This window comes from Miniopterus natalensis, chromosome 6 (genome assembly GCF_054644295.1).
Source record: "Miniopterus natalensis isolate mMinNat1 chromosome 6, mMinNat1.hap1, whole genome shotgun sequence".
Taxonomy (NCBI): Eukaryota; Metazoa; Chordata; class Mammalia; order Chiroptera; family Miniopteridae; genus Miniopterus; species Miniopterus natalensis.
In genome coordinates, this window is record NC_142086.1 from 91,460,296 (window position 1) to 91,478,143 (window position 17,848).

The following is a 17,848-nucleotide window of genomic DNA, read 5'->3' on the forward strand; positions in this document are numbered from 1 at the left end:
TCTCTTTGGAAGAGCTTCCATGACTGTCCCTAAATAAATACATTTTTAAATAAATTTTTAAATTTTAGCATCCAACCAGGCTAACTAGAGAAAGATATTCATTACACCCGTGTGGGATCCAAACGTTTATCTTCATAGACAAGGAACATGTCGATTAGCTATAAAAATGATTATCTACCCAGTAAAGACAATAATCTGATTAATATGGCCAAAGTAACTTGAATAAGTCCAGCCGTAATGATTAGATTTCCAGGTTTCATCACTCACGTTACCTGCCACCCCTTTCCCACCTGCTGGGTCTCGGGTCCACGTTCCAGCCCACGTAGGTGATTGGCAAGTTCAGAAGCCAATTTATTACATCTTGACAAACAGTTCATCCCACGAACCAGCACAAAAGGAAACAGGTTTATGCAAAAAGAAAAGCCAGGTGCCTAGTCTAAGATAAGTCCTTAGGAAGTAACATGTTTACCCAGAGTGCGTGGCACAGATACAGTTAAAGTCAGCAGATGCAGAGTTGGAAATCAAATATTGGCAAGAAAAGCTATTATATCTTAAAATTATGCAGTGATCCGTGCAAGCTGTTATTGCAAGATAATGGGTTATAAACAGCACATATAATAGTTAAAATAATTATAGATCGAGCAGATGAGAATGTGACAAATGCCCCATTTCAGTTCCTGAAATAGCTGACCTCCAAGGAGGTCGTGTGGCCTAAGGGTCGCGTGTCGTTGCTCCCTTTGCTTAATGCTTATTTCTACCCCCATCACTGTGTGTACTTTAGGTTTGTTTTAAAGCAGCTTTCCTGAGAGCTGGCCCAAAACTGTGGGGACTGGAAGAGATCACGTTGCTCAGACGGAGGGCGAGTCTCAGGCATATGTCCCTGTACCTACCCTGGGGGCGTGAGACAGTAACTGTGCGGGAGTCCATCGGGCCACAGACTGAGCCGCCTTTGATTAAAAACAAGCAAAATACCACCATGAACCACACTGTGACCTGTTCCTTTCAGGGGACAGAGCCGAGTGTAGGCGGATTTTTAAAATCCATAAAATCCTTCCCCTGTGTTCTTTTCTCTGCACCAGCTACCCCAAGGTACCTTCACTTCTTGATCTTTTTTGTTTTTAATATGTTTTTATTGATTTTTTTTTTTTTTTTTAGAGAGGAAGGGAGAGGGAGAGAGAGAGAGAAACATCCACGGGAGAGAAACGCCGGTCGCTCTGCTGCCTCCTGCAGGCTGCGGGGATTGAGCCCTTGGCAAGCCAGGCACGTGCCCTGACTCGGAATCTAGCCGTGACCTCCTGGGCCCTGGGTCGACGCTCAGCCACTGAGCCAGGCCAGCGGGGCCCCTTCATCTCTTGATCTTTCTGTTAGTAATTCTGTGATAAAGTGCCAGGAAAACGAAAACTTGCTAAACAAGTGAATGAGTGTATTCATTAAGGACTCAATAGATGCTGAAAGGGTCGTTCCTTCCATGCACATTCACGGCCCAGTAGGGAATTCCTGAATGTGGAAAGCCTTCCAGATTCAAGGAAAACTTCTTTAGAGTTGGACTGGGGGATAAGAGCTGATTTGGGGGTGCAAATGAACTGAGTCTGGCTGTCCCTTCAGCTCCACCAGTGCTGGCATCACGGCCATGAGGTTGTCGAGTGATTCAACCCTTTGATGTGTAGGTTGTGGGGTCGACTTGTCCTGAGATTTCGAGGAGAGGAGAGGAGATGGGACAGTGTGTTGGGCAGGGACATTTGTATCGTCTCTTTGTGACCCTGCGGCCTCGGTGTCAGGGCCAGGAGGGGAACGTCCTGACCCCCAGGGCTCGTTCCCCCCCCCCCCCCCGCCTTCCTTCCATGGGTTAAATGGGTGTAACCTTTGGAAACGCTCCCTTATTCAATCTTACTTTCTACACACATTTCAGGTACCTATCGAATGCAGGTGGTAGAATTCAAACAAAAGTAAAACATTTTCGGCGATCAAGAAATTCACTCTCCACTGGAGAAGAGAAAGCTAACACAGATAGTTAACATAATGTATAATTATCACGTACGGATATATAATAAATGCATAGTTGGCTTAACAGAAATACTACAAGTTAGCACAAGACCAAGGAGGTATGCCAGAGGGTTACCAAGTAGCCCCTATGAGAACAGAGACCATAATCGTATGTTCCCATCTTAAAATATTTGCATTCCACAACTCTAATTTCCCCCTTTTAATTTGAGCTAGACATTTTGGAATAACTCCTCTACTGGCTCCCAAACCTCTGAAATGGGACTTAACGGCCATTTCAATCAGCGGCATTTATTGTCAAAATGCCTCGTTGCTACCAGAGCACAGGGCAAACAGGAGGACTCGTTGCCAAGGCTCACACTGAAGACGTGCTGGGCGGCGCATTCCCATAAATGACCGTTCTTCGGAATCCCCAGGCAGAAATGCTGTGCTCAGTTGCATTAAAAAATTGATGGGGCTCAACACTGTATTAATCAAGTTATGACCAGAGTATATGAATCAATTAACAGAAACTAGAGAAAGGCTGCCGAATGCCACCCTGCTGATACAACCCTATTCGAGATACAAACAGGAGAGGTGGTGCTTCGGGTCGTGCTCAGGGCCGCGGTGCATGGACGCCCGCAGCTCAGCACCCAGCCTAACGGAGCCGTCGTTTAAAGCGGGAAGGTTCTGACAATCAAGTTTAAATTCAGATTTTTTCTGTTTTAACAAAGATAATCAGAAATAAGCCACTCTTGCCCCACCCTGTACTGAAACGCACGACCTGGAACGACCTTTCTTGGTTACGTTAATCATTTTGCAGCCTTCAAAAAAGTTTATAACACTGTGGCTGATGCTATGAGGCGACTTACTGGGAAAAGGACAGTTCTATATTGGAATTGGGATGACCACCTGTCCTGGTTCACCTGGGACTGCAGGTGTCCCCTGGACACGAGACTTTCAGTTTTAAAAACTGGACAAGCCTGAGCAGTGGGACTGATTGGCCGCCCTCCCTGGAATTGAGAGCAGGGAGGTTCCTGGCACCTATGAATTAAGAAATAGGTGTATTTGGCTCTTTTGTCCAGATTATGCAGATATCTAATTTGCCCCCTAACATTTTAAATTGGGAATGAAACAAACAGGTTTTGGACCCTCTTTGCTGCCCTTCCCCAAGCCCAGGCCCGGTCCTTAAAAAGCTGTTTTTAAAGGAAATTCGTAATAACGAGACAGGGTTTCTGACAGGAGGCGCACTTGACTTGTCTCAGGAAGAAACAGATTTCTTAGCGGTTTCCGGAGCTTTCTCCCAGCAGGAGCCCGAGCCGAGCGCTATCTTGATTCCCACGGAATCTGACTGTTCCTGTTCCCAGCCCCTGGGAGACTGAACTGCTGTCATCTCTCAATTTGAAAGCAGGCTTTCGATGTAATTTAGGGAAGCACATTGCCGGCTAAATCAATTGACGGTTGGGTTAGTCAGTGCACCCACAGTGTGTAGTCCTGTGGAGCAGGATTTTAAGTGATTTGCTGATTTTCACACCATTTAAGTCACTGAGACTGAGAAGGAGGCAAACACTCTCCGGTTTTCTCTCGACGTCAGTGTCTTTCCCAGAACGTCCCAGTTCCTGTCGCCGCATCGTGCTGGGAGGGTCCTGTTTTACAGCTTCCTCTAACCCCACGCACACCGCCGGCAACCCCCAGACGTCGAAGTAAAGCACAAGCAAGATTTAAATCCAGCAAAGGCCACGCTGTCCCCGAGAGAGAGAAAATAGGTGAGGATCTTTCGGGAGCAAGTCTGAGGAGGTGGTTGCCCTCAGAGGGAGAGCCTGTCCCCTATTCCAAGGGCGTTTAAAGAAAGGTCCCGGTGGACCGGAGCCATCTCTTTCTACAAATTGCCTGATTGAGTTTCAATTTCAGGTTCATTCTCGCCTGGCCACACTTTCCCACCTGGTGCCCTCGTCCCATTAAGTCTGCTCCAAGCCGGCATTGCGTCACAAAGTGATTTACCACCCGAAAGGTCCGCTCAGAACAGAAACACCTGCTGTGTCTCAGATAACAGCCAACACGCGATTGCTTTCACCTGCTGGCCTACTCAGTGCTGTCGGGGGGCCCTGTCAACGTCCCAGCCATGCGAGCAGGTGGACGCTTCCTGAAATAACTGGCAAATACCTTCTTCAACGTGGCATGTTCTACACATGCTCCCTGCACACGTTGTTGTAAGGAGGTCGGCTTTACAGGTGACGTGACGGCTCTGAGGACGGACTCGAATTCAACCCCTGCACCTGGTGGAAATCCCCGAGGAGCCGAGAGGAGCACGACCGTCTCTGGGCGCCCTCAGAGGCTTAGGTGTGGGGAACATCCCAGCTCTCAGCCTCACGCAGCCCTGCGAGGCCGACGTTTGTATCCCCGCCTGACAGGCGAGGAGCATGGACTTGGAGCCGCGGTGGGTTTGACCCACTCGTCCAGCTGGTGCGGTGCAGAGAGGATCTGGCTCCGGGCGTGTGATTCTGTTGCAACAAAACCGCCTCCCCCCAAGGAGCGTCTGTCCGTGTGTTTAACTGACGGACCCACAGGAGGTGGCGCAGGAAGAGCGTGGACCACGGGTTTTGTGAAGCGCTGGGCCCCTGCCCCCGATGAGTCAGGAGTCAGATAGGAGGGGCAGGCGACCCCCATCCGCCCGATACAGGGGGCCCAGCGCCTCCGGGGCGAATACAGGACGGTGGGAGCCCAGCGGTGGGGGCTGGGGCCTCGGAGGTGAAAGCTGGAGGACAGTGAGGGAGTGTCCAGATGACACTGGGACGCTAGGCCGCCCGCGCCTTTCAGACGGGGGAAACGAGCATGAAGCCGTAAAGAAGAAACAGGTTTTGGATGAACACTGGGCCACCCAGTCCCAGCCCGAAGGCTCCCCCGCCTGCCGGGGGTAAGGATGCGGGAGAAGGTGTGTGACCGAGGCCACCCTCTGCGGCTTTGCCAACATGTCATCCCTTTAATAGGAAGCAGAATTTGGTGGCGGGTGTAAGACGGTCGTTTATTCCCTGTGCTCAGAGTTTATGCGACGTGGGGGTCAGCAGCCGTCCTCGTACCTGGAGTCTGACCCCTTTGCCAGCAGCTTCGGGAGCCGCAGAGGCCGTTGTCCCAGCTGACCGGGCGACGGGACGGTTGGGAGAGCATCGGGCACCAGGCCCACGCCTTTGAAGAGCAGCTTTTATTAAGGATTTGACTGGGTCCCTCCTTTCCTGCCTCTTCCAGCAGCAGATTCAGTTTCAGTTGCTCAAACTTGCCTGGGGGTATCTGGCAAGAAATAAAGGACCCTGATATTGGGGACGTAACTATCTGACAAAGCAAAGAAACCGACTCGCAGGCACCCGCGCGATGGGAGGACCCCCGTCCCGGCGGCGGGGACATGCCCGCCACGCCCCTTCTCGCAGAGGCTCCTCCTGTATGTTTAATGCTGTGGTAATCACATTATTAAAAATTACACCGGGGGTGTAATTCTATTAACAGACTTTCAGAGTAATTTGCTAATTAGAGACCTGGACACTCATCTTTTATCATTGTTTTTTCTTGTTTTAAAGAGTTTTATTCAGGGATGGCTGAGGGGGGGAAGCTAAGCTGATGCAAATGAGAACAACCCAACCGGGTCTGATTAACATGATGCGATTCAACTGTGATGGTATCAAACAGTCGCTTTTACCGTTTAACTTAATTATTCTACGACAGGCCGAGGGAAACGCGCCTCCTGCTTCCGGGACATCTTTGAAGCACGGCCCCGAGCGACCTTCCCTCACCCGCAGCCTGTGAATATTGTTTTAAAATATCGTGAAGTCAAGTCACCGTCGCCTACCTAGCCCCTCGGGAGCTGAGGCGTTTTGGGAAATGCCGCGGGATCTACTTCACCGTTTTCTCCCCTTGAAAGTTCTCGAGAGGCTGAGCGAATCCAAACCCGACTCCTCATCGCGAGGAAGTAAATGCCGAGGTGTTTGGGTGGAAAGGAGCTGCTGATGTGACGGAAGAAAAGCCCAACGAACGGCCGTCCCCGGCACTTCTGGGTGATGTCAGGACGTCGCTCCCGAAGGTCCCGTCCCCGCCGGGCCCGTGAGCGTAGCGACCTGTCAGGGAAACTAAAATACGCTCAGGACTCACAGAAAAGTAATCGTTGAGAAGCGAAGTTTCCTTGCTTGATGGAGCAGGGTCAGCAGGCGTCCTGGCGCTGGGTGCGAGAGGCAGGAGAGGGCAGCGAGGGCCTGGCTCGGGGTTCGAAGGGGTTCTAAGCACTCGTCCCGGTTGGTTCATTGGAAAACGGGACGCTCGTCCTCGGAGGGGCCATTTCTACGGTTTCCTTTCGGAAGCGCAGTGTTTGTCTTCAGTGACGAACGTCCAGGGTGCCGAGTCCTGTGTAAGCGGAAAATTCGGGCAAATCTCCAAACCAGGCAGAGGAAGGAACAGAACAGCGGGTGCTCAGAGACGGTTCACGCAGCATCTTCACATCTGGAAGAAGTGGAGGCCCAGTGGGGTGGACTGGTTTCCCCGGACCACAGAAGCTGCCACCTGCGGGGGACACGCTCGCAGGGCACTGAGGTGGGCAAAACAGGACCATCGCCCGGGTGGAGCCAGCAGGTCTCAACGCTGGAAGGCTAACGGAGAAGGGCTCGTGTTTCTTCAAAATAATCTCTCATTAAGTGACGTCATTTCTGCACCTCCTAACGTTGCAGCAGTGACGTAAGTTTTCATGGAAGATTTTACGGAGAAATCCATTTTAATTGCCGCGCACTGAGCATAGGCGATGCCGTGGCCCAGCCGGGTGAGAGGGACGCCGAGCGGAGGGGGAGTGACGGCTCCAGGCCTGCCCCTGACTCCGAGGCGGCCTCCATCTGAGGGAAACACGGCGAACGGCGCTCACGTGCGCCAGACGCCAAACTGTGAAATCCCGGAGGGGAGAGGCCCTGGGCTGTGCCGGGAGGGATTGGTAACGGCTTCAGGGAGCCTGGCGTGGCCGTGGCAGAGTCTTCTGCTTGTTCGATGGATATTCCGTGAGCACCTACTGAGCGTGAGGTTCTCCCCTTGGGTTTGGGCATTTCAGTGAACAAACAAAGCAGCCCGGCCTGCTGCCCTGGAGCTGACCTGTCCCTGAGCAGGGATCCAAACGCGTCAGGGGAGAGGGTTCCCGGTGAAGGGGGAACAGGAACAGAATCGTGAACTGTGGACGTGGACGTGGTTGGAACACAAGGCTCCAGCGTGGTCACTGGGTCTTGGCGGAGCCCCTCCTTGTAATAAAAAGCAGATTAACCGGAGGAAAAACAAACACAGGTTTAAGGACTTGTCGACCTCCTTGTACGCGCTCGGAGAGGCCGACCCAGGAAAACTGAGTGCCCCCTGAGACGGAAGCAGCTGCCACCTTCAGTGCCATCCCCAGCTCAGACAGGAGGTGTTGGGGGGCCCGGGGGGCCCGGGAAGAGCCCAGGAAACGCGAGGAGGTCACGCAGACTTGGATCCCAGCCTGGTCCATTGATGAGGGTGTCTACAGACGGGGTCGCCCAGCACCTGGCCCAGGGAGGGGGCACCCTCACAGATGGAAACTCCTCATGAGTGTCAGTTACTCTCACAAAGGAGGGGAACTTCTCCTTGGTTTTCAGGGCGTCGCGGTGTCTGCTGCCTGTAGAAATAATCGCCCTGAAATAGCCCTTACGCCAAAGAGGCGTATTCTGTCCGAGACCTGGGTCCAGCGGAAATCTCGGTGTTGGGGCTCCTCCCGTGCTCCCCGACCTCCTGGCCGGTGTGGACGGAGGGAGTTACCTGCAGCAAGTGCCACAGGGTTTCCCGAACGCGTTTTCCCCCAGGCAGCGTTTTCTTCACGGGGGTCGTGCTGAGTCAGTTCGGTCCATGGCCCGGAGTTCGTGGGGCTCCCTGGACACCTACGGATCGGTGGCATTTCTCTCTTCATGTGGCACACGGCCCGCAGCAGGGTCTCGACGCCCGGCTCAGAATCCAATCTCACGTCCAGCAGGTGCGTCTGCTGTGCCTCTTTGTTCGGTGCCGGCTCATTTTATTAATTTCACGTTCCAGCCCCTGGTTCGGCGTCATGCCCGTGTTTCCCCAGTTCTCCTCCCTGCTCGTCCAAGTGGCAAAAAAGTTCTTTTTCCATTTTTTCCTGCCTGACAATGCTTCCTTCTCGCCTGGAACATCTACAAAGGCTCCCTGTCGGGGTCTCTATTGAACTGAAGTATCTTTTGACCTTCACTGTCCCCTTTCCCTTCCTGCCACAATTGCCCGTCTCCCTGCTGCTGTCCCTGGGTGGCCACTGCTGTATTTTTTTTGGTTTTTCGGGGGTTTTTTGTGAGTGTTTTTGTTTTGTTTTGGTTTTGCAAACTAATTGTTGATAAGCATTTATCAGTCGCCAATGCATTATTGATGAGGGGGAGCGGACAATGACGAAGGCCTGGATGTGCTGACCAGGAGCCGCGGAGGGGAGCCCGTCTTCTGGGACGGGGCTGAGGCCTGTCTAGTTCAGATAATGACGTAATTGCGTTTGCCATAAGGACCGCGCCCGCCTAGGAGCAGCGTTTGCACCGGGACGACTGTAGCACACGTAACTGAGAGCAATGCTTAGAGGGGTCCCTGTTTTAGGAACTAGCTTTCGTTTCTACCTGCGTCAGTCCTCTCGACAACACCCGCCGAACCGCGTACCCGCGGCATGGCACGTTCCTCCCCGCGTCAGACGCGCGATCTCGTGGCCAAGGTACAAATCGAGAGAGGAAGGGAGAAGAGCAGACGTTTTCATCAATGTCTTATTTCTAAGCTCTTTTTCAGGATGATATTTATCGTCCAAATAAAAATATATACATATATATGTATTAGCATCAAGGAAGCAAGTAGGTAGCTAGCACTTGAGGCTCCTATAATATTCGACATTTAACTTCATTTGGGTAAAATGATTGCTCGTGTATTTATTTTTCCTAAAGGGAACCTGAATATGTGAAAGCGCGCCTGGCCCGCGCCGACGGTTCCCGGGCACGGCCCTTCTCGTCGGGCACAGGCTGCAGGCGGTTTCCTGCTGAGAGACAGACTCCTTTTCTGAGAGGCGAGAAGGTGCTTTTGCCGTAGACGTGGCCTTTTAGGAACAACGGTTTCTAGTATTGCTTTGTTGATGTGTTAGAAATTGTAAGGATGTTATAAGTAGAAGGTTTATGGAAAATCCCAAAATTAGCTTCCCTAAAGGGTTAGAGCAAAGCAAGTGAAAAACAGTTTTTAAATGATGATTCCATGGGTTATGGAAACATCAAAACTTAGAAATAAAGGGAAAAATGAAAGACTGCCTGGCCTTTCTCGGTCGTGGCGGCCACTGTCCAACAGGCTCACCCCAGGATGGTGGGTCCTCTAGGGAAACACATCTTAACACAGCCCTCGGGAGAAGGGTTTCTGTTGTAGGCAGAGGGGGTCTATGGGCTCTTCAAAACCTTGGCTTGCCCTGAAAAAGTAGATTTTCCCCCCAAGGCCCTGGCTGCTATTACTCTTCTTGGGGTCACACTGACCTCCAAGGTCCTCCTTTAAGGCCCAGGACTCAAGCCCCAGTGTGGCCACAACCAAGGCGTTTTTTGGGGGTGTTTTTTTTACTTTTGTGTGTATGTTTGGATTTTTCCCGTGTTTCCCTGACGGAGCCCTGCGTCGGTGGTGGGTGGATTCCGTGGGGCTCGCAGCCACCAATGCGGGACATTCGTGGGGACCTGCGAGGGGCCGGGGGGTTCTCCATTGTGTGCCCAGCGGCCGCAGCAGTGAGAATGGGGTGCACCCTGGTGTTAGAGGACTTGCTCGAAGCAACACTGCCCGTTGCCTGGAGGACGCCGGCAGCCTCCAAATCCTGTTGGTAGCTGGTCTCACTGCCCTTCCCACCCCCTCCCGCCATCACCCTGCCTCGCACCGTGGACCCGCCCACGGCAGCGCGATTGCCTCTGGGGTTCCTGCTTCCCCTCGGGCCGCGCGTCTTGTCTTCGTGGCCAGTCCCTGTCCTCGGAGCGCAGACCTGCCCTCGCTGCCTCCAGGGTCCCTGCCTGACTCTCCTGTTCCCTGCAGCTGGGGTAGGAAGTTTTTCTCCACACGGCTTCCTCCCGGCCCCGGGTGCGGATCCTGTCCTCACCCTCCTGCGGCCTCCCTGAAATCCATCAACGTGCTGGTTCCTACTGAACTGTAAGCAGCCGGGTGCTGCCTCCCGGACAGAGTCCCCGCAGAGAAGGTCGGGACTCGGAGGTGACGGTGTGAGCCCCGTGGGTGCACGGACAGGCGACCTGCCTCAGCGAGGCCGAGAGCAACTTCCCTTTCTCTGCCCTGTTCTCTCAGGCCCTCGGGGGTGCGATGAGGCAACTGGCTTTGTCCAGTCCACTGATTCCTGTGGAGACCCCCTCCCAGACACGTCTACACAAACTCTTCGGGATTTTCCTTTTTAAAAAAATTTTTTTATTGATTTCAGAGAGAGGAAGGGAGAGAGAGAGAGAAACGTCAATGATGAGAGTCACTGATCGGCTGCCTCCTGCACGCCCCCCACTGGGGATCGAGCCCGCAACCCGGGCAGGTGCCCTGACCAGGAATCGAACCCTGATCGCCTGCATCCTAGGTCGGCGCTCAACCGCTGAGCCACGCCAGCCGGGCAGGAATCTTCCTTATGTCTTACACGTGTCCCATGAATTTGGTACCGTCAGGAGGGGAAAAAACAGCTAAGTGCACACAGAGGGCCGAGCCTCCTTCCTCCTCGTGTGTAAATCAGCCCGAATTAGACAACATTCCAAACTCACCAGTGAAGCTCCAGCCCCTCCGGGGCCACTGTGTTGTCTGCACGAAGCCCCCAAAGGTGCCCAGTGCGAGTGCGATGGGCGGGCAGACTGCTGTGAGGTTAGTTCCTAAACCAACGTTGGCACGGGGGTAGACTGCATAGGGGCCCCCAAAAGAGGCTGCGTCCTAATCCCCCAAACCTGCAAATGTTTCCTTTTGTGGCAAAAGGGACTTTGCGTAGCTGATGCAATGAAGGGTTTTTGAGACGTGAGACTTTCCTGGGTTATCGGCCTCACTGCCCTCCAGGGACATTGTGACCCAGACAGGGAGGCGTGTGACCCCAGAGGCCGAGCTTGGAGGGAAGAGGCGGGGACCAGGCTCCTCGAGCCCCCACAGGGAGCACACCCCCTGACACTTGGATTTGCCAGAGATACTGATTTAGGGCTTCTTCTGGCCTCTAAAACTGAGAACAATTTCTGTTGTCTGAAGCCACTAAGTTTACGATAATTTGCTAGAGAAGCCACGGGAAATTAATAGAATGGCCAAATGACATTGGAAGGCCTAAGTCACCCTAAAAGACACCCTAAAAATTCAATGATACATCACAGAGGAAACTAAAAGGGAGCGGGAGGGACTTCCCCTGGGCGTTCTTGGAGGACCTTGGGGAGCGGACGCTGTGACCCCCAGACTTTGTTTACTCGCTGTGCGGACGAGTTGACAGTCACTCTTGCATGCAGCCCCCCTGGATTGGTCCTGTACGGATCCGACTGACGTTAGGATGTGAAGCTGACAGGCGAAGGGGCACTAATAAAACAGCGGGGGGGCGGGGTGCTATCTATGGGCTCACTGAGCCGAGGCCACGGTTATGGCTCCGGGATGGAGCCCAGTGGCTGCAGGCTGAGGGGCTGAGGGGTGTGCCGAGCGTGGCGAGTGTGGTAACGACGCGTTCCTTCCCCACAGGCTCGGTGGGACGGCCTGACTGGGCGGATCGCCTTCAATAAGACCGACGGCTTACGGAAGGATTTTGACCTGGACATTATTAGTCTCAAAGAGGAAGGAACGGAGAAGGTAACCTCCCCGATAATAAATTTAGAGATAAATTTAAAGCACTGCTCAGGCATTTTAATTGCAAATACGATTCGGGGGATGAAAAATGGTTCTCTCGACGTGTTCATTTACGCCGGTTTCCCGATCTCACTCCAGATCTGCAGACAGATGTTGATGTGCTGTAGTCTTAAATTACACATGTTATTAATAGCAACGCTGATGAGCGGTTATATAGTGCGTGGTTTATATAGCAAGTGAGATTACGTTGGGACATATATAACCGATGGGCGGGTGTCATTAGCCCCATTTCTCTAAGGATTTAAAAATTAACTTAAAAAATCAGAGGCTGACAACAATGGATCTTTGGAATGGTATCCAAGGGTTACTCGGAATTTAATTTTAATTGCACACCATTGTGAGACTGGTGATTGAGGCACAAAATAAAGGAGCATAGAATAGTCTTACCAGGGCAAACCAACTTTGCATCTTTGATTTTAGGAGGAAATATGCCAAAAATGTATTTTAATGTTGGATTCTGATTTTAGGATTATTTTACTTGTGATTCTCAATTTTCTCAACGTTTAAAGTTCCATTTTTGTTACTATTTAGAGCAATTCAGACGTAAACTATTTAGTTAAATAATAATAAAATAGAATTTGGCTTCTCGGTATATTTTATTATATCAATTTTAGTATTCACAACTGTAATTTGGAATTAACGCTTATAATGTGAAGGTTTTGCCCTTTAGAAACTTAAAAAAAGATTTGAAACCCCTCAAATAATCAGCTGAACATTGACATTCTGTAGTCTAACATTTTTATTTTTTGCTGTTGTGGGCAGGAAGCTGTGCTCGGTGGACAAGGTTGTCTGTCTTTGGGGAGCAGTGACTTCACTGAAATATTTGGGCTGATTTTTAAAACGAGATGGATTGTCCCTTCCTGTTTTGTTGGCTTTGCTAACTGGGACGCATTTGCTTTTAGGTTCTAGCGATGCCCCACCCCCCAAGAGCTTCATGAACGCAAACAGAGCAATTAGGCTGGAGGTAGCAGCAGCTGACCCCTGGTGTCCAACGTTCGAGGGAAATAATTAGTTTGCAGCTTTGAGAGTGAACAGTGTACGTGCAGGTTTCCCGGTTCAAAATCGCCCCCCCGTCCCTCCCCCCAGGGGCGTCTTCCCTCGTCTGTTAACAGCCTAACCCGCTCAGGGGAGCACAAGGCATCGGCCTTGCCCCCGTGGATGTGGGGTGGGCCGGGGAACAAGAGAAGAGCAAAGAGGGCCCGTCGTGGGCCGAATGCTGCACGCGTGTTCCTTCCCCCTTCCTCTGCCTGCGCCCGCTCTCGCTCTGCCTGCGCCCACTTTCCCTCTGCCTGCGCCCCCGCTCTGGCTTCTCCCCAGCACAGACGGGGCGGGGGGGGGGGGGCCCAAGGCAGCGACGTCAAATCCACAGCTGGTGATTCCGCAGCACGACGCGCCTTCGCTGGCGTTTCTCCATCAAAGGCAAAACCACACTAGATGAGCCCGTTTTCTCCATTTCTTCCTGATCTCCTCACCGTTGGCAGTAACTGTCCCTCTGCCGGCGACCGGTCAGTTCCCGAGGAGGCTGACGGGCCGTCGGGCAGTGGGGAAGCCGCCCACCGCCCTCGGCCCCGGGAGGAAACGCCAGCCTCTCCCCGACCAAGCGCAATTGTGACAAACGGCCCACTTCCCACTTTCGCTCAAGTTTGTTCTGCGTGGAAGCCCACAGTCGAAGCCTAAGTCATCAGGAATGCGTTCTGCTCGCCTAAGAATAGTGCGTGCGCGTGCGCCTGTGTGTACATGTGTGTGCACGTGTGTGCACGTGTGCCTGCGTGTCGACCGAGTGACGGGCTTTGGTGACAGATGCCTTGGGCAGGGCTTCCCAAGGTCTGATGAAGACCCTGTACGTCTCCAGCATAGCTGGACGTGTTCAAAACAACTTTAACCCACCCTCTTGGTGCGTGAAGGGGAGTGAAAACCGGGCCCTTGTCCTGCCCGCCAGGCGGAGGGGCTTCTGTGGGACCCGGGGCTCGGCCCACCTCTCACCTGCCCGGGTTCCAGGCCGTGGGTGGGGAAGGAGACGCTGAGGCCCCGTTCGCCGTGATACCTTTGGGTTCTGTGTTCCGTTTTAATTAAGTGCTATTTTTATTTTTCCCCTGAAATCCAAGGCTGCTGGTGACGTGTCTAAACACTTATATAAAGTGTGGAAAAAGGTTTGTACTCGGAAAAAATCTGCAGGAAATCTGGGGTGGGGGGTATCCAGGGAAACGCCGGGTCCCCCAGGTTCCCGGGCCGTAGCTGGCTCTCCGGCTGCGGTTTCGAGCGCGGTGCTGGGTGAGGCCGGGCGGGGTGACTGAACGTGCTGTCTCTCAACAACATGACGGGGAACTGAAAGCAGGCTCGCACTGGATTAAATAATGATGGATTCAGCGCTTCCCCGACATTATTTTTGTTTCTCCGGGGCAGGCTCGGTCTCTGTTAGGACCGAGCGCAGGCACACACTGGTCTATTTACATTCTGTCTCAGTTCTTTCCCTGAGGGGCACGAAAGCAACAGATTTGATCCATCCGACTAGTCAGATAGGCCGAGGCTTGGGCGCCGGGACCCCTCCCGCAGAGTCATCACCGAGAACACGCTCGGGAGGCCCCCCGGGAGCCAGCTTTGCTCCTGTGCTGGCTCCGCACCTCCCCTCGCCGCTTGTTCCAGAACAAGTTCCAGAGGACAGACATCAGAGACTCTGGAAGGAAAATTAGATCAGCTTATAAATTATAACACCCACGATCTCCTAGTTTATTTTACAAGGAATGTGCACGGATGTTATATAAGCAAACGCTAGACATGGAAACACCTGGGTCAGGAAACCTGCCCTCGTCCTGTGTCTCTAAGTCGGCTTGTGAGAGATGCACAGGCTGACAGATGGGCCTTAAGCTGCTTCAGGTGCTTAGTGTGAAGTCTCGTCAGGTTCACGTCCGTCCTTTGGATTGTCGGTTAGAGAACAGAAAGTGTAAACAGTTTCCCGTCGCCAAACAGCACGTCTCGTGCTCAGCAGATGATCTCAGAAACGTCCCCCTTTAGGTTTAAAGAATCCACAGAGTTAATAGCTTTGTTTTCATCGTCAGTGAGTCAGGCCACCGAGGGCACGGACGAAGCAGCCCCATCTCACTGCTGACAAGTGGCCGAGCCTGCCTGGCACCCAGAGAGGAACTTGTTACGCCAGCCGGCTGGGGGCTGGGCACTTCGTGTGAAATTAATTCAAGCTGGTCTCCCAGGGATGGAACGCAGGCTCTGAAGTCATGGGGGCCCTGTCCTTGACTTGTCACTAAACTACCATAGTCACCCCCTCCCGCCTGTCCGCACCTGCTTCCTGCTGCCCCCCCCACTGTGAGTCGTGTACACTGTGGCGTGTTGCTGCGTGTTCTGTGTTATGACCCCTCACCCACGAGACAGTGACCCGAGTGCCAGCACCAAGACTGTGGACAGACACAACCCCCAGCACAGCTCCACCCTCGGAGAAGGCTTCCCCCATCGCACCCCCTTCCCCATCGCACCCCCTTCCCCACCGCACCCCCTCCCCACCACACCCCTTTCCCCCACCGCACCCCTTTCCCCCACCGCACCCCTTTCCCCCACCGCACCCCTTTCCCCCATCCCACCCCTTTCCCCCATCGCACCCCCTCCCCCATCGCACCCCTTTCCCCCATCGCACCCCCTCCCCTCATCGCACCCCCTCCCCCATCCCACCCCTTTCCCCCATCGCACCCCCTCCCCTCATCGCACCCCCTCCCCCATCCCACCCCTTTCCCCCATCGCACCCCCTCCCCTCATCGCACCCCCTCCCCCATCCCACCCCTTTCCCCCATCGCACCCCCTCCCCTCATCGCACCCCCTCCCCCATCCCACCCCTTTCCCCCATCGCACCCCCTCCCCCATCCCACCCCCTCCCCCATCCCACTCCCTCCCCTCATCGCACCCCCTCCCCCATCGCACCCCCTCCCCCATCGCACCCCTTTCCCCCCATCGCACCCCTTTCCCCCATCGCACCCCTTTCCCCCACCGCACCCCCTCCCCCACCGCACCCCCTTCCCCCACCGCACCCCCTCCCCCACCGCACCCCCTTCCCCCATCGCACCCCCTTCCCCCCATCGCACCCCCTTCCCCCATCGCACCCCTTTCCCCCCATCACACTCCAGGTCCAGCCCCCCCCCCTTGGACCCTTTCTGTACAGATCAGGTCACGTGAAATCCTTCCCAAAGGGGAGGTGTTGAGACTTTGCAAAGCCCGTCACTGAAATACCTGCTCAGAAGGCTCACGATACAGAAACAGGGGCACCCCTTGTTTATGCAGATGCCCCTCTCCCTCAGCACCGGGCCCCCGTCTGTGGGAATCACAACCCAGGTTTGGAACATGGGACTAGTCACTCTGAGCAGAGTTTGGTGGCATCACTTTTTTAAAAAATGTTTGCTGATGTCACCTGGGCGCGTCTCTCAGTGTCCTGGTGGCAATGGGGGCTCCGCGTGCCACTCGCAGGGTGACGGGACCACATCGTGTGCCTTCTGCAGTTTCTCCCCACAGATACTGGTCCACCCTCCACCACATCTCACTGGTCAACCACTGCTGGCTGGTTTAGTAAAACCTCCTGAAAACAGGTCCCACTTCCTGGGACGTCCTCCAAGGTCAGTGGACAAAATACTAAACATCAGGGCACCTGGTTAACACCAGCCTCCCCCCCCCCGACACACAGGGCTCGGGGGACCTGCTTCCTCTGAAAGAGACATTCAGTCGCTGGCGGGTTCATTCGCCTCAATTAGGCAAAGAGCGATGGGCTCGGGTTTAAAACACACACACTGTTCTGCTGATTAAAAGACGTGAGAGCAGGAGGTCGAGGTCCTGCAAACTGTGTGACACCATCCACTTCCCAGGACCAGACTGACCTTGGCCATACAGGGTGTCCCCAAAAACATATGCCCACTTTGAACAATTATAAAGTCGGTGTTTATCAACACACTTCATTTTCAAAATTTAAAAGAATCTACAGAAATAAATTTTTTGTCAATCCCTGTTTTCCAACTGAGGACCCTTCTGGTCCAGGCCCTGCTGGTAACGCGAAGCAGCAGAACCGCCAACGTCAGGAATGACTTCGTGCGGTGTTTGCGGGCCCTCAATGGGTCGACGGTTGCCTGTTTGTACCGTGAACTCCATCTCTTATGTGTCCCCATAAAAAATGTCTAGAGGCCTTTAGGATAAATGCTCTTTGTTCAAAGCTTAGTCTGGCTTCACCCATTATTTCAAATCAGTCAAACCTGGAAAGGGCTGGAAATTAGTCATCAGCTGTTAAAGTGTGTGCACATTTTGGGGAGACCCTGCATTTTGATGCTCTTTTAGTCTAGGTTCAGAAGGAACTTCTGTTACGTGGACAGTGGAAAGAAATACCCTTTTTCTGATTTTACGGAGGAAATTCACCCTGAGCGGGACTCTGGGTCTCAGTTGGTGGAAAGGGGTCGGCGCCGATTCTGATCACCTGACCTCTGCACATCCAGTGGGGCTGGGAAAGAAGCAGAGCCGACAGTGAGCTGCGGCCGTCCGTCTACAGTGTCCCGTTTGTTTTTAAAGGAGTGTGACCCTGGGAGGCTGTTCAAGGTGCCACTTGTAAATCTCAGCACAGGACATTCATGGCGGGATTAAGAAGGACTCCTTCCTTCCTCAGGGAGCTGGCCGCACACCGTTACCGCTCCACCTTTCAATACTGAATGAAACATCAGGTTTACCTGCCCCAGGGCCTCAGCCGGGGTGTGGTCAGAAGGGCAGCCAGGACCCGGTGCACACACCGTCCAGAGTCCGACCTAAAGCTCGGCTCCGGATGAAAACCAAGGCTCCGGGCGGGTTTGGCCTGAGTTTCCCTTCCTAGAGCAAGAGTTCCTGCTGCAGACAAGCGGGAGGGGTGGAGACTGAGAAGAAAAGACAAAGCTGTTCTTTTTGGGTTTAAAGGCAGCCGAAGAAAACGGGAGATTCCTCAGCAGCAGGCCTGTGGGCGCCTGAGCGATGGGCCTGGTCA

General features: G+C 53.5%; 1 protein-coding gene across 1 annotated transcript in view; it reads left to right on the forward strand.

Annotated features, from left to right (window-relative positions):
* Positions 1 to 17,848, forward strand: part of GRIK1 (glutamate ionotropic receptor kainate type subunit 1) — a 121,559-nt gene that overhangs the window by 66,070 nt on the left and 37,641 nt on the right. Inside the window, exon 11 of the mRNA XM_016216503.2 lies at positions 11,695 to 11,802. Coding sequence (XP_016071989.2) covers positions 11,695 to 11,802 — 108 coding nt within the window. The remainder of the gene's footprint in view (positions 1 to 11,694; positions 11,803 to 17,848) is intronic.